Source organism: Polyodon spathula, chromosome 3 (assembly GCF_017654505.1).
Source record: "Polyodon spathula isolate WHYD16114869_AA chromosome 3, ASM1765450v1, whole genome shotgun sequence".
Classification (NCBI taxonomy): domain Eukaryota; kingdom Metazoa; phylum Chordata; class Actinopteri; order Acipenseriformes; family Polyodontidae; genus Polyodon; species Polyodon spathula.
In genome coordinates, this window is record NC_054536.1 from 8375748 (window position 1) to 8400538 (window position 24791).

The 24791-nt window shown below is 38.9% G+C and overlaps 1 protein-coding gene across 11 annotated transcripts in view; it reads right to left on the minus strand.

Annotated features, from left to right (window-relative positions):
- Window positions 1-24791, minus strand: part of LOC121312290 (sickle tail protein homolog) — a 211875-nt gene that overhangs the window by 59496 nt on the left and 127588 nt on the right. The window contains exon 1 of one of the 11 annotated variants that reach the window (XM_041244227.1): window positions 11564-11808. The exons of 9 other annotated variants lie outside the window; for them this stretch is intronic. Coding sequence is in view for 1 of the 2 variants with exons in the window: in XM_041244220.1 (XP_041100154.1) it covers window positions 8134-8217 (84 nt within the window). In the remaining variant the exon portion in view is untranslated. Of the gene's footprint in view, window positions 1-8133; window positions 8220-11563; window positions 11809-24791 lie in introns of those variants that run through there. One more of the 11 variants, XM_041244220.1, reaches the window with a different exon arrangement.

The following is a 24791-nucleotide window of genomic DNA, read 5'->3' on the forward strand; positions in this document are numbered from 1 at the left end:
TTCCTGTTGCTGTTGTCTGCGTCTGTCTGACGCTGACAATGTGGCCGTTTGACACAAGTGTACAGTACGTGGCAAACGAGAGCCATCTTTGGGACCGCTGCATTCACATTAAAACAAAATGCAGACCAAAGCCAGCGCAGGCCACTTTTATGATGACTGGACCAGGGACGGCAGTGTTTCCACTACAAAAAAAAAAAAAGATACAAGTCGTCAGAGTCGGCTTAAAAGTAGCGCATGTGAACAAGGTATAAATGGAAGTGCCAAGTGCAACCAAACACACCTTTAGGTTTCAAACAGTAATAGTAATTTTTATGCCAAACCATTTTTCAAATCAGTCCAGTACAAAAGCACAGATTGACGTTTTTAGACTTTAGTTTTTCTAACGCAGCACTTATTCTTCTCAAGGCTAATGGCAAAAGTATCTATAAACCAAAAAAGTTGAAAATATTTTGTTATAAAAGACCAACGGCCTTCAGTGAGGCTGGAGGCATTCCAGTGTGGATACTGTTTCCAAGGCACAGAGGATTCCGAAAGCTGTGCTACTGAGCGTGTCATGATCCCACTGAATCAAAGCTGTGGCGAGCCTTCGCTTCACAGCTTCCCACCACTTTAACAGTGTTCCAATACAACTTGTACAAATCAAACAGAATGACAACAGCGTGCAGTTCTGATTACTCTGCCAAGACAAACAAACAAGATGAAAAACAAAGGTGTATTAAAACACTGGGAGGAAAGAGTTAAAGATATTTTAGTTCAGAGGCAGAAGAAACAGCCTGCCTTTTGTGAAGGGATATACAATTATTAAGGTGGTAGACAAGTTATCTGTAAACTCTAATTCCACTTTACTGGCAAACCTTTATTAAGGCTGGTCAGAAACAATACCTTACTGGAGGCCAACCAGTTTAACCTACATTAACCAAGGCACGATTTCACAATTTCCTTCAGAGCTGGTTATTATGAGAGATGGGAAGACAGACACTAGTGCTATGTTTCAATACCAAATATTGGTTATGCCAAAGCATGTCCATTCATGGATCTAGTGGAATTGCATTGACATTACTAAATCACAATATTTAATTCTTAATAGACAACAGAGATGTGTATGGACACCAAATGACACCAAAAAGTCGACAACAATTCATTTAAGGAATTGAGCTTGACGTAAGCAGCTTTAAAAGCAATGGGAATCAGCACAAACAATGACATGATTCAAATCTTGCCTACACATGTCACTAACTGTTACTTTCATACCCGATGCAAATGAGTCAGTGTGTGAACTCTGTTACTCTCTGGCTTACTACAAGACCAAGGAAATGTCATGTTCTACCCAATGCACATGAACCAAAACAGAACTACGCTACCACCCACAGTTACAGCAATTCACTCTTCAATCATCTCACTCTTCTCTGAGCAGCATGGGGGACTTCACAAGGCCTGAGTAGGCAAAGTCACATCTCAGTGAATGTGATAGTTCAGGGGTTTTCAACCGGGGGTACGCGTACCCCTGAAGGTACTTCTAAGGGTCAGAAGGGGTACGCAGGACGACTCAGAAATGCACAAATAAAAATTAAAGTAAAGAAAATAATGATCCTGAATTAATTTTTTTTAACAGTATTATATAGTATCTCTAAACCACTGTGAATAAATATTACATTTTTATTAAGCAGCTCAAAGCAAACTGAAAAAAAGACTATCACGTCTGTACTTACGCATGAGTGATTGTGACTGAGTGGACAGGATTTCCATTAGGGTGGGTGAAGCAGGCGTCTGGCGATTGTGCCTATGGAGAGCGCTCTGTGCTGCTCATGAACTTTACTGTTTTCAACTTGTTGTATAATTGAATACTAATTATTATTAATATTATTTAGTCATTTAGCGACTTAAAGACTTGGGGGTGAACCTCCTGGTAATAAGCCCCTTTCTTTAACCACTGGACCACAAAGCCTCCTAATCAGGGAAGTGCAATCTTTCTGCATTTTTTTTTTTTTAGAAGTACAGTATAAATGCACAGGGAAATATAATTATTAATCATAATACTCGCACTTTGACGTTTTTTGTTTTGTTTATTATTTAGTAACAGCAATAGCGTTTGCTGAAATGGATACATTGCCCTTTGGATCATTTTTATGTTGGCTTTAATAAAAATGATTATTATAGTTTTATCTTGAAGTTAATGTTTTTTATATTCTAAACATTTCAAATAGCACACAATTATGCGGAGATGGGAAGTAAACGTTAACGTAAAAAATATTTACAATGCATACTTGTATTAGTTTGTATTATTTATACTGACTTTGCTGAATGGAAAGCAAATACGACTGTTTCCAAAGAGATTATTTAATACTTGTCATTTAATTCTGTGCATCTAAATACTTGTAATTAAAAGTTTTAAAAATTAAGCCCACTGTTTGTTATTCTGTCCTAAACAAGTGCTGTGCCATTCAGTACAGTGAAAATTGTAATGGGGTACAGTTTAAAAAAAAGATTTTTTTTTTTTTTTTTCATTGCTCTCATAATATAAAGTTGAAGGTGCGGGTCATTGCTATCCCATTTGATCTGGTCTTAAGTCAAACCTTCATAGCTCTGACAAGAAAAACAAAAGCTTGACCCTAAAATACTACCATTAATAACACCCACGAGGATGTACAGTGTATAGCAGAAACATGTGCCAGCTGTAAATATAGTTAACAAAAGCAGCAAATGTGATGGGACTCAACTGACAAGGGTATATGTACCTGTTCTGCACGGATGTAAAAGAAAGTTTACTTTCAAAAGGCCATTGCTGAAAAAAATGCTTACATATTTATAAAAATATATATTTGTACAGGTATATGCAAGTCTCCCATCTATTGCTGTGCAGCTTTAACCCTTCAGGGTCCTGCCCTACCTTAGCGCCGTTAACATATGCTGTCGGAGATCAGATTGCAACCTCAAGGGACTCCTAGGTCCCAGTCTGAGGTAGTGTATAAATACATGTACAAATAAATTAATTAAATGTTTGTCCTGCTCTCATGTATGCTCAATAATGGAGTTTATTCTCAAGCTTGACAAAAATAATTCAGAACTGAAAGGGTTAATCCCACTGACCCATGGAAGCTGACACAGATGCATGTTAGCTGAAGTCGCAGTGTTGATGTTTATTAGTTCGATCATGTTTGATCTTCACATCCACAAATGATCAATCGCACGTTACACGCACGTCAACTGTTGAACTTCTTTGTCAAAACTTGATTTTAAATAAAGGCTCCTTGTTTTATTCCTCTTCATATATGTATCTTCATTTTCAAAGCTTTTGTTTAATTCAGCTATAGCAAAAATCTTCTATGCTCCATTGCTCCAGGGCCATGTATAATACAATTGGTTTTTTAGATCCCCCCCCTATTTTTCTCAGTGTATTTTCTTTTAAATATGAGGGATCAAAGGACCTACTTGACACATCACTACAGTTGAATAACTTTGCTCTCCAAACATACAGCGTTCTCACATTCCAATATCCAGGCTGTAGATAATTCCAAATCAGCTATACGGAGTTCACATAACGTCATTCCAGTTATAATTCAGAAAAGAAAGACTAAAGCAATGTTATATCGGTAGCTTACAATTCAATTTAAAATTCACCAACTGTAACAGTATTTTATATACTTAATGCAAACCCCAATCCCAACAAGCAATGTAATGCTTTCCATTCATTTAAAAGGTCATTTGCAGTCCAGTGCATTCTCTATTGTGGTAATAATGCATATGTATGGTCATAGTCTTGCACTCTGGGGGCAGATTCACAAAGCACTTCTAGCAACAATATCAACCCGTTCCAAAAATCAGCAGCCTGTATTTTCCACTTTCTCTTATTAGGTTGTGTTGAAAATTACCTTTCAAGTTACATATCCCAGTTTAAGGAGGTGGAGTAGGACAGTGTGATGTATGAGTGCAATTACAGAAACAGATATTGTAGAATAATTGTGTTTACCTTAATTAATTTAAGCAAAGTCTTATCATTGCAGCAGAGTGGAAAATATGGTCCAGTACTTCCAGACAGAATGGTATAGTTTAAAATAAAAACAGTGTAGAGTTTCTACAAGATATTAGTATAAAATGTATTCTTTTACAGAATGAATTAAACTATGCAGACTGTTCCCTATAATTGATCTGTGAATCTGTCCTGTCTGTACTGAACTGGCAAAGTCTTAAACCTTTTTTTTTTTTAAATCAGATGTCTGTTAAGTCAAACTAATAACATTCCTTTAATGTCTCTGTGCCCCTAGTTGCTAAACATGAATATATAACGAGCAGCTCAGTCAATAACCCATATTTGTATGGGATTTCTCATTTAAAAAAGTTAAAAGTCTCAATGTTATTGTTTACACAACTTGCAGAATTACTGCTACAGACACAGAGTGCTCTTAGGTGTTTTAAAGAGTAAGTAGCAGGGTTCTGAAAAATACAGCGTTCTACATCCCTACTTGTTGCTACAACTGTTTATATAATGCACCTGTAATTTCTCTTTTCATTGTTAACATCCTGACAACTCTTTACACGGTATAACAACTTTCAAGTCTGTTTCAAAGCTCTTTTCAAAATGGCCACTCTAGTGCAGTGGGGTTTGAGATCTATCCTCTAAATCAGTGGTGCGCAATGTGGAGGGAGAACATTTGAAATAAATTGCCAAGTTATCAGTGAAGCGTGACAACTGCCAGACTCTATACAGCAAGGATAGTTTACGTGTTTTCAGTGTATTGGCGCAGCAAAAGTAAATCAGCCAAAAGCACCATTTCACTTTTAATTTGTAGTTCCCAACAAGAAGAAAAAGTCAATACCTGTCATACAGTAAGAGAAATATGACGCGTGGAAATTGCTGCTATACTACTGGAAGGAAATAAACATTTTGAATACTATTCACTAGAACATAAGAGCACTGTAAAAACATTTTGAAATAACTACTTTAGGCGGCTCACCTGGCAAAGTGCACAGCAATTTAGCCGGCTGCCGGCTGGAAATACAAAGTCCGATACATTTATTTCTTTCTTTATCCCTCTTGATATTTATTTATTTATTTTTTACTATCATATAAAACACTGCTATTTAATACTGTATTAAACAAAAGCAAACACTCAACAGTTCTTGTTCAATTGTCTACTGCTCCCTTCTTTACTTTTTTAAAGTAAAAAGTAAAATATAGGAACAGTGAAGGCGATTGCCCAGCCTGACCTATATGGTTTTTGTGCGCGAGTTTTGTTTATGTTTGAACCTTTTATTTCACTCTGTTCAAAAGCAAACGCGCCACAGCGACTTTTTGCCCTGCAGTACTGCACTGTTTGTGTCTTCCATGCTTCTAGTCTGATGTCACCACTCGGCTACCCTGTCACACCTCCGTATTTAAATCAAATTGCATTCCTAAAATTCTGAGTGTAGGGTAGCTCTGCAGCAACGCCAAATCAAACACAGGAATAGGCGTGGGCTTGCATGTTAGCTTCAGATATACCAGTAGCTGGCAATATAATATGATCAGACTTAATTGCTGAACAATAATTTCAGAAATGTAAATGTTGAATCAGCAGTTAAAAAAACAAATAAATAAATAAAAAATATCAGACCGATTTTAAATGTTGAATGTGTGATACGCTTATGTATTTAGCTAAATCTGGACTTTTTGTGGTTAGATCTAGGAAAAAATATGCAAATTACACTAAATCCAGAAAAAAAAAAAAAAAAAAACACCTGTTAAAATATAAAGTTAAGTTCTAACGTTTTAATATGTCAACGGAGAAGCACAACAAAATGTATGCCAAGAAATGGGGCTGTCATATAAAAATTTTGCGCACCTCTGCTCTAAATCACAACAGGAAGAGCGATAAAAATAAATACATAAAAATTAAAAAAAAAACATTACAAGTGCTCTGGCTTTTTCCATACCACATCATGGATCGTTACTGCTGTGTTACCTGTTTGACAATTTGGCAAATAATCCTTACACTATCAGTGCACTAAAAGAGCTTTGAAACAGACTTTAATAAGTGTAAAAAGTTGTCCTGATAGCATTCTTGACTATACTAAAATAAACATGCCAATTATGCAAGAAGAGAAAACGTGGGCACAACACTGTTAACACTGAAAAAACAACCTGAAACCAGTAGGATACAGAACTACCAGAGGATAAGTAAATATCAATCCAAACAATATTAAAAAAACAACACAAACAAAAGATTATTATATCATGTCAAAACCATGTCAATAAGCATCCTTGTTCCCACAATCCAGCGCATTTAAAATTACATTAATTACAATGCATTCCCTCACAAAATACCCTTTCACCATCAGAAAAATAAAATGGCAAGAGTAAGTGTTACCCAGACGAGGATATTTCTGAAATGTAACCTGCAAGACTGGGGATCCCACTCAACAATAAGTTATACAAACCTCACATACAAGAAAAACAAACTTCGACAACCATGGAGAAATATGCGTTGACTGTCAATTCTGTTTTAGTTAGGGCAAATTATTTATTCATTTTCAGTTAAGGTGAAAGTTTAAACATCATCGGAACTTACCACATTAATATTATTATTATTATTATTATTATTATAATTGCCAATTATTTTACCCGAGATTTTATCCCCAATTTGGAATGCTGAGTTATTATTTCTCCGGACCGCGATGATTCCCCACACAGCTCAGTGGACCAGAAGGCTCCATGAGTGTCCTCCCATCTCACACTACAAGCCGGTTTCCTTTTTGCACCGAGGAACTCTAGAGCGGATGTCAGCGAGCTACCGGTCTCTGGAGGACAGGGACCAACACAGTAAATCTCTCACTCGGCCTGTAGATGTTGCTGTAGAGTATGAGGAGAAACTGCATATGCCAGTACCCACCTCCCCAACCCGAGGAGCACCCAAACCGATGCAGCGTTCCCCAAGAGTCCCCAGCGAGGAAAGTCCGCCTCGCACAGCCAGGATTCGAACTGGCTTATTTTAAAAAATATATCAGTGCATTCCAACTACATCCTTGACTTCTAGCCAGTCAAACCAATACTCTGGTAGCCACCCGGATGTGAACACAAAATATTACGGCTCCTCAATTGCAACCAATTTTCTCATTACTTGTAGCTAAAATGAACAAACAGTCACATTTTAAATATGTGCATTTCACATTTTGAAAATAGAGACGTTCTATCTTTTAAAACCGTAAGACTGGGTGGAATAGTGTTCAGGATGTGCACTAAACACAAGTGTTGGGTACAGGCTGAAATGCAAACCCTCTGACAATCACAAAGCCACCTGCACATGCGAAAGGGTTTTGTTTTTTATCTCAGAATATTTGCCTATGAAAGCAACGCAGCAATAAATTAGAACGGCTTTAATACTGAAAGCTTGGCTCATTCACTAGACACCAGGAAAGTCGTTGGTAATTCAATACCTTTTTTGTTTTTGTTTATATCACCCTGAAACAAGACTATGCTTGCCTTTCCACCTAGTGTATAATCACAGTACAGTTAATACCAACAGAGTATCGCTCACTCTGCCACTACTCCCCCATAAAACAAACAGTTCAAAATACGATCTTTGAGGCCAAATAACATGCATGCTCTTTCTTTGTCATGGAAGAAGCAATGTAAATAGATTACACCTCTAAGATGAGAACATTTGTATTGTGTTAGTGCAGAAGAATGCTACAACAGTGAGCACTGAAATGGGTCTACATGCACGTAAACACCATACGAATACAAAATAATGTGCTGTGAAATCTGCATAAGAGCTACTAACACCAACTAGCTTTGCTGTGCAAAATTCCATAGGACCTTTATGGAAAACATTTAAACATACTGAAAATTAATCCAGCTCTCTCCCTGAACAGTCTTGTAATGTAGTTAACAGAAAACTATAACAGCCTTCAAATAGAATATCACAATGTATGGTATCTAAAATACACACACACACACACACACACACAAAGGCGTACAAAATTGTGACAGAAGCACAGTGATTTATATCAGTTAAAGCATTTCATACAACACATCTGACAAAGTTTAGACTAGCCTAATGGCAAGCACATTATACTTACAATACTGCTTTGTGCTCATTACAGTAGCTAATGTCAAGTAGCAGCGTTTATAGTACCCCAAAGAAATGTTCAGCATACCTTATGCCTGGAAGAACACCAACTACTATGTCCTTGAAATAAGTACACCATATGAATAAAAATAAATATTTGCAACTTCAGCATAAAATTTTAAAGTCCCACGTGACAACACTGCAGTTCTCAAATCCACTATATTGAGTCAGTCTTTAGAACTGCAAGTTATTACTCTGTTTGTGGATCAAATTGTGTTACGAAAGACCTTACACAATACTGATATGGGCATCAGCACATTAACCTTGTCATTGGCATATGGTTTGATTTTATGAAGTAATTCACTACCAAGCGGTAGTTTGACTTACAGTAAAAACGTAGCATAACTGTATAATTACCACCACCACTACGACTAATAATATGTTTTTTTATTATTATTATTATTATTATATTATTATTATTATTATTATTATTATTAACAAACAACAATAATAATCAATTGTATTTTTTAACATATTATATTTGGGCAAAACTCAAGGGCCTTAACAAATGCCGAAATGTTCTGATATATTTGCCAAATACCTTGAAATGTATTTGAGTTGTGACATGGATACATTAAGAACTAAATAGACTGAAGGTTCTAATGTTTATTCCTGGTCCTCTTTCTTATGGGGAAAAAAAAGCGAAAAAAAAAACTCCCACTAACAAACTGCCCAGTGCTAGTTCAGCGGTGTGCAACTCATATCGACCAATGCACGGGACAACAGTATTTGCCGTTACACTTTGCCCGTCGGTCAAGTAGTTTTTATTTATTTATTTCTATGCTTGTTCTGTTGCTAGAAAGACACTCCAGGTATATTGCTAGATAGCCATACAAGTTTCTGAAAACTGAATTGCGGAAGTCTAGAACCGAAGCACATACATTTTTAAAACTGTTTACTCTCACCCCTATCATTTCTGATTGGCTAGCTGTGAAAAAAAGCTGATCATATATTGGTTACAAAGAAACCCAGAAATCGCTGCAAGAGCCCTCTGGCAAGGCAAACTAATGTTTTAAACTTAAGGTATTATTTACGTTTTTTGTAAATTAGCAAATAATTGATACTGCTTTCTTAATACATGAACCTGGCATTTAACTGCAGCAATCTATTGTCAGCGTTGCTAACCTCAGTCGTTATTTACCATATTTACATATTTTTGACGCTATATTATTATTATTATTATTATTATTATTATTATTATTATTATTATTATTATATTTTTAACAGAAGCGTTATTAGTTATTTATTGGGCATGCATCATCCATACAGCAGTGTTCCAGTTAGCGATCTAGGGACAAGATGATGAGGAAAAACAGCTGTGAAACGTTGGTTAGAAAAATAAGCCTATAATAGTCTTTGCAGAATTTGATGGAGTCTACTGTAAATATTGCATACATTTTGTCAGAAAAACAGTAGAGAATGCAGAGAAACCTGACAGCTTATACACAAGTCCTTTAACAATCTGGGGTTCAGCAGCATCAAAACAAAGTCAAGTAAATCAGAATTCCACGAAGCGGCAGTATACAGTGCTCCCCTTTATAACGCTGTAGTCGGGAGCCCTAGTTAAGAGACCGTGATATTTGTGTTCCGTCTTACAACGAGACTACTGGCGTTAGTGTAATGGCATTATGGGGCAACTTATAACCTGTTCCGCAGTATAAAGGGGGCGCACTGTAGTTGGCAATGATTTTGTATCAGTGATGCAACAAACTAAAACACTGTATATCAGGAGTTGGATTTACTTTATAGCCAGAAGCTATTTTTATATTTGAATAACTCCCAAGAACTGCTTATTAAATTCACTAGCACATTTGTTCCATACTGCGCTAAAAGGAACATTTCCTCAAAGTATGTTATAGATGAGATGTGGTGGGGTCACAGGGAACCTTTTGTGTACCTTGAAGTATTTAATGAACCTGTCAAGCCAGAAGGCTAGACCCGTGTTCATTGTTAAATAAAACCAAAACCCTATAACTTATATTCTGTTTGTTTTTTGCGACGGGGAAGGGGAAAGTAGATTTTTGTCCCTCGAACTTTTTTTTTTTTTTTTCAAATTGCACACCACTGATAATTGACACTTCCAAATTATTACTCTAACATCTAAACATGTTCATAGCTCCATGACGTTACATCTGATTTAACACTAGATGTATTTATTTAACTCCATGAGATGCGCAACTTCAACAGGCTATTACACATACCGTAAAATAATTCAAACAGAAAAAAACAAAGATTGGTTTGGGCTTTTTAAATCCACAAACTGTAAATTACACCTCCCTTTAAACAAGACGTGTGTTAATGTGTAAATAGCTAGATAAATTATTCACTTTAGCTAACCACATTTAAAACGGTAAACTGCCGCCACTCATCAACGCTGCAATCAAATGTCGCTTCTGATAATCTAATTTACACGTATTAAAATGATTATCTGTCAGACCTCACTGCCATCAAATGTGTGCCATTTGTGCTATAGCTGACCTCCCCCCGCCCTCCCCCATTTGTCCCGTAAATCCAAACCCCCTTTTTATGCGTATCCAAACGATGACGAAAGAACACGCTGAATCACACTGCTAAGCAGCTATTTACCTAGCTGGTTGATTTCGCAGGCTGTGACTGATTTCATTAGACACTAAGGTATTTACACACAGTCTCTGAGTTGATTTGTTTATTTACTGTTTAAAACAACTATTTAAAAATTGGAAGTTGCAGTTACAACGAGTAGAAATCTTAAGATATCCACGTAAAACAAAGTCTTGTTGCAAAGCTGCAAATCGGTACATGGCAACAAAATTTGCCAAAAAGCGTCAGTCGTATGAAATGTTTAACTATTGAGGCACGCGGGGCGAAGCTGGTTAACCTTCCAGTCAAACTCCTCCCTCAGTCAACAACTTCGCATTTGAAGAGCCTCAAGCAATCACGGAGCCGCGTCGATCTTGCCTGGTCATCTTAATGATTAAGTCTTACCTGTTAATATTCTAATTTATTAATCTGTGAAAATAAATGAACACAGGATGTTTGCAACACCACAACGTCTGTATAAAAGAATTAAGCTGCGTTTCAAATGAAAGTAATACGACCTAAAGAATGTTCTATTAAGGACATGCCAGCAAATAATAATTGGGACCCCGCTACGGTGATCAAAAGCTTGGCGTTTTTAAACAACCCCCATAGAAATCGGAACACACTGTAGAGTAATACAGGTATTAATAAGGTATTAACAGGTAAAGCGCAATCATTAAGACGATCAGGCATGATCGACGCTCAACTGAACAAAAAAAAAAAAAAAACACAACTCCACCTTCTGCCTGGAATGTCTTCAGTACATGCATTCGAATGCTTCCTGCACACGCAAATCAGTAACTTATTCCTAACTGATCCAGAGACAAAATTTACTGGAATTGAATTGCGTTTACAAATATATACACCGTCAACAGCAGCCAAGCCACATTTTACTTTACCTCGATAGCTGATGTGCCGTCAATACTGTAGTTTATTAAAAGGTGGTTCTATAAAGCAGCTCCCTTCCCTTACACTCCTAACCAGCTGCGGAAATAATAATCGAAACTCTTTTCTCGACGCTCTGTTGGTAGGAAATCAGCTGTATTCCAGCACGAGTAAGCCTGGGATGAGGTGAGCCAACTCCATGCCTCAACTACATTTGTTGCTTCCTTACTTTCTCTTTGAGTGGCACGCAGTTATTTGCATACAGATCTCAGGCAGCCTATGTTACTCCTAGCAAGCATCCACATGTAAAAAGAGCTGCACCAGCCATGACATCAGGAGATTACCACGGTTACTTAACTCCGCCTCTGCATGCCAAACTTACCTGTCAGACTTGCAGGGCAGCTTCCTCTGAGTTTAGATCTCGGACCTGGAGGACTGAGCACTGAGCAGAGCTTTCCTTTCGGTCCGTGTTTGTAGGGAGAACAAGTGTTCCTTTCTTTGCAAAGATTAATTCACCGTGTAAACTACAGACATGATAGCCCTGTGAGAAACAGTTTACAATAGCCTTCTTATTCTAATGTTGATAATCAATAATATGACTTCAGACTTAAATAACATTCATGACAGATTTATCCTAATTTTAATTGTTAAAAGTAAGGTTTTGTTTTATAAAAATGGAACAGGATATTTAAATATGAGGTAGTTGTATGATACAAGTGTAAAAGTGAGTTTGTGCAGCATTAAACAAATTAATATCCAGCCAACATGACAATGAAACGGTTTTTATCAGCCTGTGCTTTAAAATACCAGCACAGACTGGCTTATTTTGTGACAGGACCTGCTTGCCTTTACTTTACATCTTTCTTTCCCCAACTGTCCTCGATCCAGTTACCTAACCAGTGGATATAAATGCAACACAAACTGGTTAAGCTGTCTTCAAATTAATTGAAATGATATAAAATGTCATTTTTCAGGCTGGTTTGATTGAGTAATTAAGGGTACTATCTGCAGGGTCATGCATGCTGTCAAAGAAAGCCTTGTTCTCATTTGTTACCTGCTGGCATCAAGTCTTGGCAATGAGACAAAAAGGATTAACCAAAAGTTACCTTTGTGGAGCGGTATCTTTCTCTCTCACTTAGTCTCACAAGAGATGTTCTATAAGTTACAGTAATACTGTACATACCACATACAGGAAATGCTATTCTGCCTTGGGTTTCAGTGAAACCTGTTTGTGCCCTTTAGTTCAATACTTCTACCAGAGAAGAGAAAGTAACTGAACATTCCATGTTATTAGATTCGAAGTAGACACGGGCTGATCCCTGTGCAAGTGCAGTCACTGCCACACCCTTCCTCGTTCACCTACATGCATAAACAACTTCTTGCCTTTTGGTTGACCTTGTAACGCTCTTTATTCTAAACCGGCATCTGCATTCTATAGAACCAGCAACTGGCTGTGGTTTAGACGGAAAGATTCTGGATGGGGATCTCAAGCACAATAGAATGAAAGCATTGCTGATGCACAGGTAAGTAAGCTGGGCTGAGTTGAGTGGGGATTGGAGGCAGGTGATGCTGGGACACCAGAATCACTGTTGAGCCCGCTTGAGGTGTCATGGGCTAGTCAAAGAAACACAGAGGATGGAAGGTGCCCACTTGAAGACCCCAGAAATGTACCCTACTTAGCTCAATCCAGACTGTTGACTTGGTGCTGCCTTGCTTTTCCCCAACAGTTAAAGAGCCCACATTATGTCTATGTAAGTTATAACAATACCTGATTTGATGTATTAAACCTTGCTGTGTTGTTTCCTGTCTTCCCAGATTATTTGAAAAAACTTTCAGTACTTTTTTCTGAATTATGAACTGCTTTGGGCTATTCCAATCTATCCCAAAGCTTGTTTGCATTGTTTACATCTTTGGCTGCAGTTCCAGAATTAGCATCTTCATTCTTTCAGGTCAGGTACCAGCACAGTGGATTCCATTAAAAGTCAGTGGAGGGTCCCAAACATTATTTTTACTCGAGAGTTCCCCCAGAGCTACGTTTTGCAGACAGTAGCTGCTCATATCAGGCTACAGTCTGCTTGGAGTCACGTGCAGCAGTGTGTGCTGTGGATATGTATCCCGATGACATCAGTTGCAATCCAAACTCTTTCTGGCAATAGGTGTCATCTGGGATGTTTTTTTGTTGTATTTTTGTTGTATTTTTAAAACATTTACATAATTACATTTTCGTAAAGTGCCTACTGCAACAGTAATTGTGCCTTTTCAAGACCGCTCTGGTTGTGATCGAAGGTCAGAACCACCTTGTCTGGTTGACATCTTGTGCCCTGTTCTTACCCAGAAGGCTAGTCATTCCAAACTGCAGTATTGACAATGTGTGAGAATGGGCATTTTCCTTATAGGCTAATTATTCATTCATTCATGGTACGGTAACATTACTGTAATAATAGAAAGAAAAAAAACTTACAAACGCACATTTCAGCTATTAAACTATCAACCAACTCGAAAAAACATCCCTTAAACTATCTTTCTCTATATTGTGGCATCAAAAAATAAACCAGAACAATATTTTGTGTTTCTTTTTTTTTAATTTTATTTTTTATAAATGTGTACAGTTATTATTATTAGGGCTACGCATTTTAATAGCTGTTGCTTTGACTAGGGTTCTAGACATTATCTTTTTATATTTTATTTTGCCTACATTTATCCTTTTATAAATACAGGGTCTTGAAAAAACACCTAATAAATGATGGCAGCATTTGAATGACAACTTACTTCTATTGAGATCAGCAGGTAATTCTTGAGTCCTGCAGTCTTTAGTTAGTAGGTGCGGACCTGCTCTTGCTCCTACTTCTACAAACAAGTCAATGTTATTTCATGTAGAGCTTTTTTTTTTTTCTTTTAATTTTATTTTGGAATCGTCAATTATTTTTTCTAGGTTTTCTCCCCAATTTGGAAAGCCTAATTATTAACCCTGCGCTGTGGTTCTCAAACTTTTTTGGTTTGCGGACCACCTGAATTTTTTATTCATCGGCGAACCACACAACAAACAGTATAGCTTACTGAAAAATCAGCACATAAAAAATAAAATTACTATAATATTATGAATAACCATTGACTTAACTTTTTTTGTTTTAATGTGATGGATGAGCCAGGCTGTTTCTGTGAGCAAAGTTATTTTAAAATCAGCGTTTTAAAGAATGGTTCTGGTTTACTTTTCCTAACACAAATTTACAGAGGAAAAAAAAACTGATTCTATGCTTCAGTGTGTAATTCAGCTGGTCAAGAGTAGGTTACTCAGTGTTGTTATGTTAGCCTCTGTGCTGCTTGTCTCAATCGCTAAACAGTGCTGACATCAACCGCAATGATAGTCTGTTAGTGCAAGCATATAAAAATGCCAATAATATATTTTTATAATGTGTGGATAGTGAACTTTGTCTTTAATAATCTTTCATTATTAACAAGAATATATGACTGTCATTTTTCAATGCTTGGTCACTAACAAGGCAAACATTGCAGGTTATGTCAGCTCCTTTTACGGAGCGATTGAGTCCAGTGAAGACTTCATTCATTTGAATTGATTGCAATAAATGGAAATGTTGAAAACCTCCAGTTTAATGTTTAAAGCAAACTTTGTTTGAAGGACTGTTTTTTTTCTCCAAAGCATAAGGATATATATTAAAATGGTTAGTTTTTTTGAAAAATATAAAAAGACGGCAGACCACAGATTGAGAACCACTGCACTAAAGGATTTGCTCCTGTAAACCTGCAGGAGGTGGGTCTCTCTAAAATGGGAAAATGAGAGAACAAGTAAGGTTAAATGTTTTCCAATTGAAAAAAAGGGCTTGTACAACACTTTGAAGGTTAAACTATGAAAGAGTCTTTAAATGGCACACATACAAAATGCAAAGCTTTAAAAACATTTCTCATTTACAAAACAATAAATGCACATGTGTTTGATTAAGAAAATAACCAAATAACCACATGCTAGGTTATAGCTCAAAAGTGCATATCTATATATTATATATAATATATATAATCTATATATATATATATATCTATATATATATATATATATATATATATATATATATATCAGTGACCAGAAATCCTGGCCTGTGATTGGTTAAAACCTCATCATAGGACGAAAAATAGATTGAACTATAGCCTTAACATCCTTACACCACCGGTCAATAGTCTCTGTCTGCCATATGATTGGTTCACATCACTGTCAGTCCCACCTCTTTTCAAAGGAACGTCTTTGTCCGCCGCACTTCTCACAAGAGAAAATGGCTGAACACTGACTCTGTGAGTTAACAAAAAATGATTTACAAAGCAACCTACAAAGGGAAGATAATCCAAACATCAAAATGGTGATTAAAACGTCACTGTCACTGTTTTCTGACTTTCTGAAGTTCAAACAAATTCAACTTGATGAAAACAAATATGACGGGTGGAATATAAACTGGATTATGCAAAAGTTGGAAAACCAGACGGAAACCGAGAAAAACTTTGCTAACTATATGGTATGAACTTCAAAAACATTTTCTGTTATTTATTTGTTACTGTATTTATTTATTTACGAATGCTGTATCAGCTATATTTAAACAAAGTAAAGTCATATTTACTCTTCAAACTTGCCTCACGTATTTTCTTGATTGATTTATATATTAAATATGTAAAGCCAACTAAGTCATAGTGGAAAATGAAATGCCCCTTGAGAAGATCATTGTTACCTCGTGCATTATAACCCCCAGTCGGTAACAATAGTCTTCCCTTGGGTCAATAATGTTCCTCTCCAGTCCATATTGACTACATATATACAGTGCTTATAGGAAGTCTACAACCCCTTTCAAATTTTCACCTTTTGTTGCCTTATAGCCTGGAATTAAAATGCATTCCAATAGTTTTTTTTTTCATTTATCTACACATCCTACCCCACAACTTCCAAGTGAAAAAAATGTTCTAGAAATTTGTAGAAAACTAATTAAAAATTAAAACTGAAATAGCTTGGTTGGATAAGTGTCCACCCCCCTTGTAATGGCAATCCTAAATTAGCTGAGGTGCAACCAATCGCCTTCAAAATCACACACCAAGTTAAGTGGCCTCCACCTGTGTTAATTTACAGTGATTCACATGATTTCAGGATTCAGCAGTTCCTGTAGGTTCCCTCTGCTGGGTAGTGCATTTCAAAGCAAAGACTCAATCATGAGCACCAAGGCACTTTCAAAAGAACTCTGGGACATAGTTGATGAAATGCACAGATGAGGGGATAGGTATAAAAAAATATCAAAGGCCTTGAATATCCCTTGGAGCACAGTCAAGACGATTATTAAGAAGTGGAAGGTGTAATGCACCATCAAGACCCTGTCCCTCCAAACTGGATGACTGAGCAAGAAGGAGACTGATCAGAGAGGCTACCAAGAGGCCAAAGGCAACTTTGCAAGAGCTGCAGGTTGCAGGCTTTTATGGCCAAGACTGGTCAAAGTGTGCATGTGACAACAATTTCTCAAGCACTCCACAAATCTGGCCTGTATGCAAGAAGGAAGCCATTACTCAAGAAAACCACCTTAAATCCTGTTTGAAGTATGCAAAAAACCACTTGGAAGATTCTGTAGCCATGGAACTTTTTGGCCTAAATACAAAGCGTTATGTTTTGCGCAAACCCAACACAACGCATCACCCAAAGAATTGTGGAGCATGGTGGTGGCAGCATCATGTTATGGGGATGTTTCTCATTGACGGGGACTGGAGCACTTGTCAGGAAAGGGAAAATGAATGGAGCAAAGTACAGAGAAGTCCTTGAGGAAAACTGAAAACTGCCCTCTGCAAGAAAGCCGAAACTGGAATGGAAGTTCACCTTTCAGCATGACAACGACCTAAAGAACACAGCCAAAGCTACACTGGAGTGGGTAAGGAACGCAAAAGTAAATGTCCTTGAGTAGCCCAGTCAGAGTCCCGACCTAAATCCAATTGAAAATTTGTGGCATGACTTGAAGATTGCTGTCCATCAACGCTCCCCAAAGAACTTGACAGCGCTTGAACAGTTTTGTAAAGAAGAATGGTCAAATATAGGTGTGCAAAGTTGGTAGAGACCTATCCCAACAGACTCACAGCTGTAATTGCTATGATCTTTCAGTTTTTTATAGGCACTGTATATATGTGAAGTTATCACCTCTGGAGTTACACTTTCACGTGTGGCTTAATGGTTAGAAGTTTCTCTCATAAAATGTTGCTAATAGCATGCCAATTACATTAAGTGGTAATCCTGTTGAAAGAGAAATGCTATTGTTGCATTTCCTAAAATAGAACTTTCTTTGGCAGTGAGCTGGACGATATTTGGCTCTTGCCTTTGACTAACTTGCTGATTTCAAAGTACCAGTAATGTGTACGCGTGCATTTGTGCACATCTCATTCTAATCATAATGGGCACTTAACTACACAAGCAGAGCCCAGCTTTACAATACAATCATTTTAATGACAGAATCTGGACCACTCAGAAGATTATATACTACAGAGCTGTTCTACATTATACTTGATTGTTCAATTATTTAATCAGCAGAGGCAGGTGTCGCTGAGAATTTACTGAGAATGTTCGAGTGGTTGTTGCAACATTGGAGGGTGTGCAGTGAGCTAATAATAACATTTTATATTTTATTTAAAATATACCATAACAGATGCAAAGCATTCTCACTCCGATGTGTGCATGCATTCTCTTACTAACGCACAGGCGTTTTAATGCTATATTCACTATGAATATTTCTTCTCAACATGTAGGTCTTATTTATTGCTGGTTTATTTAACCACACAAAGTGCTAACCAGGGTTTTAAATCCAACTGACCTCTTTTTAGCGCAGCTTACCGCTGGCGCCACCTTTCTTGTGTTAGATAAGTTTTTTTTGTTTGTGAAACACACTTTTATTTATTTATTTATTTATTTTTTTAAGTATAGAGCTGTAGAAAAAAATAGGAAACTCTTCTGCTATCCAATCGCTGCTTTTGTGGTAGGTCACATGACTCGATGGCTGCTAGACCATTGGAGTGAAATTGAGCTACGGGACAGGAAGTGATTTTGTACCAGGAAGTCATTGTTTTTTTAAGCTGACATATTTGAAATTAGAGTTTAAAAAGAAAATAACCTAAAAAACTTCAATAGAGGAAAAGGAAGGCCAGTAAAAATTCTGCTACTGCTAATAAGAAAATTTGTTTTCAAACATTTGGTTAGCACTCACTTAGCATATGAAAAACAATTGCAGGTCATCTGTTGAGGTGACAGTACAGTACAGTAGGTGCTCTTTTCAGCCTTGTATCGATACAAAATATTGCTTTTTTGGTTTTGTCAAGAGCCCTATTCTGATGCAAATCATTGGGTTCAACAATGAAAAATGACTCTTGTCATGACAAAGAAACTATTTTATTTTTTCTTACAGCATATTTAAATATATCCCTTTGAAACTTTGACATACCTTAAGAGGAATAAAACAGTATGCATGTCAAGTAGATTATAGGGAGCTTGCACTTTAATTAAATACACAGTAAATAGCACAGAAATACCTGCAGACGCTCACAACAACCAGGTGCAAACTATTCCTGGGCCACAGTCCTTGAACAAAATGAATTCCTGAACACAAAGCTGAAATCACCGCACCATACAGTAAGATGCCTACTACCATACTGGATTTCAGGATTTCTGTTTTCCAATTGCTCTGTGTAGGTAGCTGGTATGCACTGATGATTCTAAGTGGACAGTCAGTACTCACGCTCGTCCTGAAATAACAACATGGCAGCACATACAACCACATGTTAGGGCATGTGGTCAAAATATCCACACGCAGTGAGCGGTCCTTGATTAAAACGTGGGTAGCAAAAGTACATATCAGTATATATCTCAGTGTATGAGGGCTGCACAGGCAGAACTATTCGATCTTGACTTCATGTTTAAATTATTCAATTATTCTATGCTTAACAAGAATTCCTCAAATAACAAAGTTACACCAGCCTGAACCATAGGGTGGAACTGATGTATGCTGGTTTTACTGGAATAAAGTGAAGACTCATAATGTTTTGCATTCAACGAGCAAATCCTATCTGAAACACATTTTTTTTCCTTGAGGGATACAGTGGCTCTCAAAAGTATTCACCCCCCTTGGTCTTTTCCACATTGAGCTGTGTTACAACATGGAATCAAAATGGATTTCATTAGGAGTTTTTGCCACTGATCAACACAAAAAAGTCCATAAGTGAAAAAAAGTGAACAATAAAATCTACCAATTCTTAATTAATTTAGATCACTTTGTAGATTTTATTTTTCACTTTGACATTTATGGACTTTTTTGTGTTGATCAGTGGCAAAAACTCCTAATTAAATCCATTTTGTAACACAATAAAATGTGGAAAAGTCCAAGAGGGGTGAATACTTTTGAGATCCACTGTATATCACAAGTGATAAATGACTTTTTCAAACTCAAACTATTATTGAAACACTGGGCATTGGGAGTTTAAACACTTTTTTTTTAGAAGCTAATGTGTCAGTTTGGCTGTACCAGATAGCTCAGCAATTAACCTTTCAGACGAGGTCACCAGTATGCATTTTGGGCATTCCTCTGTGTAACTATAAACCCCACAAGAAATACTTGAAATGTAACCTAAATGGCAGTATAATAATCCCAGATGTAGGACGTATCACACAAAAGCTCTTTTTACATTAAACATTAGTGAAGGCCTTCCTAAACTACACAATTAAATTATTACATTTTAGAATAAAACTGTTGATGTGAACTCTGTGGGGTAGGAGCAGTTACCCTGGCAAAACATATATGCATAAGTAATAAACTATACTCTCAGTGATCAAAGGGGATACAGGCAGATTTTATTTAGCTTTTGCAGACCAGTTAATTTTACAAAATGAAGAAGAAATGACTTGGTGTATAAGGGACTCTGAAACCCCTACATTTACATTATGAACTATTCATTATCGGTACTAATTCCAAAACATTTGTTTTTAAGAAAAGCGGTGCAAACTTTGAACTGTAGCAAGTCAATCTGCCCCTTTCTAGCACTAATAAGTGGCAATTAAAACCTGATGGTTATTCATTTAAAATACTCGCTTACATTTCCTGGAGTGGGGTGCTGTATTTAAACAGGTTGCAGCAATCCAAATACCAACATTTATGACAAGAATATTAATAGGCACAAGACCCTCATCCTACTGAGATTTGTATACATGTTATCCTGCCAAGGTTAATCACTTTCTACAGTTCTAGAAGCCAGCCAGTGTCTGAAAAAGCAAAATACAGCCTACGTGACAGCTTTATTAGTGAGATCATGCAGCCACTGAGCTGTGCAGCATATGCCGTTTTGAAACATTTTAATTGCATAAAGAAAGAGGGTTGCAAAATGATGACTACTGACTTTAGACCTATAGTCCTGGAACAAAATTAAGAATACCACAGTCAAAATACTTAACCCTTTACATGCATTCTTCTCTGGAATTGTCTGTCTTGTGTTTTAAATTGACTTATTCATTGAATAGATTAAGTGCAGTTAGCTTTTGAATGAATTAAATCTGAGTTAAATTTTTCTCTGTTGTTTAGGTAGAGTGAAAGGAAGACAGCTCTGTACTCTGCATACGTCAAAACCAGTGCCCAAGAAAATGAAAGCATATTGAACATAGCCTTTTGTTTCTGCCCTTCAAGAACCCACAAGGTTATTTTGAAAAGTTTTTTTTTTTTTTTTTTTTTTTTTAAGAATCGTGTATTTTTCACCAGGCATATTTAGTTTTAACTTTAAATTCATATTACAGTGAAGCCATTGATACTGGTGTTCACATTGCTGAGTGAGGAGGGGTAACCACATGAAACAAATATTAACAGTATATAGTTCAACAAATAAACTTCAATGCAGTTAGCAGTATTCTATTACTGGCACAACTACTGCACAGCACCATAACACATCCCTTCTATGCTACGATTAAGACCCCATTAACATTTTGAGATTTAATTGTAATTTTAATAACTATCATCCAACTTGTGTACAGTAACTGTAACAATTAATATAGTAACTGTGTTCTTGCTATGCTAAAATATTAATTTTATAAAAGCAGTCAACTAATTTTACACACTATCCATAAACAACACATAGTAATAAATAGACACCGTTACAATGTTTCCATTTCTGCCCAGTGGTTTATGTAGCATGGCAACAAATATATTAAACATACCTTTGTAGCTATAGTAATTTACTGTGTACAAATAATTATTTAGAAAATAAACCAGAAATGCTGTTTTTGAAACATTTCCATCTATTTTCCCATTACAGCTCCCACACAGAAACACCCATTAGACATGACTGATGTTGAATTGAATATTTTTCAATGACAAAACATTGAAATGGTGGTTAGAACAAGAAATTGACCAGGAAACTAAAACAGAAAATGAAAGATTATTTTTTTTCTATTTTGTTTTATACTTTTTAAATTGATTAGTTTGTGGTTTTATGATCAAATCAAAATATCATCAGTAAGATTTTTGATTAAAATATTCAGTGTACAATTCAGGGCTGTCTGTGAAGTGACTATATGGCTATGGCATACTTTCTATGGCCCTGCTCAATCTTCCAAACCTTTTGCAGACAAGACATTGCAGATACTGAACTGTGCTAACATTAGACTGAAAACACACACACATATATAGATTGCACCTTAGGAAAATGTGATTGACAGCGGGCAATAGATGAGTGACTGTAACAAAGTGCCCGCCCCTGTGTATATTATCTGTTATGTGTTGCGTGTGGTGTGTTTAAATGTTGGTGTATAGACATTGGTACACGGGATATAAACGGGTCTGTGTAACACGAGTGTTTAAAAATGTATATGTGTATTTAGGCACGAGGATTGCACAGCACTTCACGTGCAAGTAAAATGTAGTAATATGTGAGCACGGGGAATTGCACTTTATTAATTCACGTGCTGGGATTCAAGTGAATAATTAATTGGTAATTGAATCCCAGCACAATAGTATATATAGATGCACGTTGTCACATACTGGCGGTTGGGTGTTCGGTGAGCGGAGAACGGGATTGGAGACGGAGGAAATTAGTAGTAGTCTGTTTTTGTTTGTCTATTTATTTTGGCGTAGAGTGCCGTGTCCTGTGTTTTTCGTGTTTGTGTAAACCTTTTATTTTGTATTAAACCGGCGCCAACAGGCGTCTTCATCACTTCATTTCATCCGTCCTGTGTTTTGTGTATTTCATTACCTTTCCTGGTTCTGACGCCGCCCACTTCGGCCGTCTCTGTGACACGTGGTGTCCTGCGTGGGATTTAACAGCGCCTCCAAGCGTCAGACCAGGAGAGGTGTTTTTTTTTTGTGTGTGGGAGAAAAAAAAAAAAAAAAAAAAAAAAAAAAAGGGGCGTCTTTGGATTACAAAAAAAAAAAAAAAGAAAGAAATGGGGAGAAGCAGGAAAGACGATAAAGAGGTGAGGGACAGGGAGGAGGAGTGCCGCCTAAGGGCCAGACATCCCCGGCGATGTAACCAGTCCTTGCCGGGGTGCCTCCTCTGCAACCAGGACCATCTCTTTGCCAATTGTCCCTTCCGCTGCCCCTACCAGGAGGGAGAGGAGGAACTGCCGCAGGAGAGGAAGGTGAGGAGGTGGCAGAGAAGGGGAAAAGGGAAGAGGAAGGCAGAGGTCCCACCGCTGTCTCCACAGCCGCACCAGTCCCCTGCAAGTGAGGGAGAGCCGCACCAGTCCCCTGTAACAAGGGGAGACTACACACCGCTCCCACCTCCACCACCAGGAGACTACACGCCGCTCCTACCTCCATGGGCAGGAGCAGAGCAGCAGGAGCTGCCTCTGCCTCCGCCACCTCCACCGGCAGGCGCAGAGCAGCAGGAGCTGCCTCTGCCTCCGCCACCTCCACCGGCAGGCGCAGAGCAGCAGGAGCTGCCTCTGCCTCCGCCACCTCCACCGGCAGGAGCAGAGCAGCAGGAGCTGCCTCTGCCTCCGCCACCTCCACCGGCAGGCGCAGAGCAGCAGGAGCTGCCTCTGCCTCCGCCACCTCCACCGGCAGGGGCAGAGCAGCAGGAGCTGCCTCTGCCTCCGCCACCTCCACCGGCAGGGGGAGAGCAGCAGGAGCTGCCTCTGCCTCCGCCACCTCCACCGGCAGGGGGAGAGCAGCAGGAGCTGCCTCTGCCTCCGCCACCTCCACCGGCAGGGGGAGAGCAGCAGGAGCTGCCTCTGCCTCCGCCACCTCCACCGGCAGGGGGAGAGCAGCAGGAGCTGCCTCTGCCTCCTGCCACCTCCACCAGCAGAGGGTGAATGCCTGCTGGGTCCCTTTCCACCAGCAGAGGGTGAATGCCTGCTGGTATCACTTCCCCCACCAGCAGAGGGTGAATGCCTGCTGGTATCACTTCCCCCACCAGCAGAGGGTGAATGCCTGCTGGGTCCCTGTCCACCAGCAGAGGGTGAATGCCTGCTGGGTCCCTGTCCACCAGCAGAGGGTGAATGCCTGCTGGTATCACTTCCCCCACCAGCAGAGGGTGAATGCCTGCTGGTATCACTTCCCCCACCAGCAGAGGGTGAATGCCTGCTGGTATCACTTCCCCCACCATCACGAGGAGAGGAGCTGGAGCTTCCTCTGCCTCCACCTCCATCAGGGGGAGAGGAGCAGGAGCTGCCTCTCCCTGCACCACAAGGGCCAGGACTAGATGCTGGCGGTCCTCAGCAGCCCTTGCATAGGCTGCTGAGGGAAGCACGGGGAAGAACCGCCCGGCCACAGTGGCCGAGAAGAGGGCCAACACCCGCACCCCAGCTTGTCCTGACTGCCAGCCTCGCTTCGCCCAAGGATGCCAGCCTCGCTTCGCCCAAGGATGCCAGCCTCGCTTCGCCCAAGGATGCCAGCCTCGCTTCGCCCAAGGATGCCAGCCTCGCTTCGCCCAAGGATGCCAGCCTCGCTTCGCCCAAGGATGCCAGCCTCGCTTCGCCCAAGGATGCCAGCCTCGCTTCGCCCAAGGATGCCAGCCTCGCTTCGCCCAAGGATGCCTCTGCATCGCCTGGGGTTGCCCGCCGCTCTGCATCGCCTGGGGTTGCCCGCCGCTCTGCATCGCCTGGGGTTGCCCGCCGCTCTGCATCGCCTGGGGTTGCCCGCCGCTCTGCATCGCCTGGGGTTGCCCGCCGCTCTGCATCGCCTGGGGTTGCCCGCCGCTCTGCATCGCCTGGGGTTGCCCGCCGCTCCGCATCACAGCCGGAAGTAC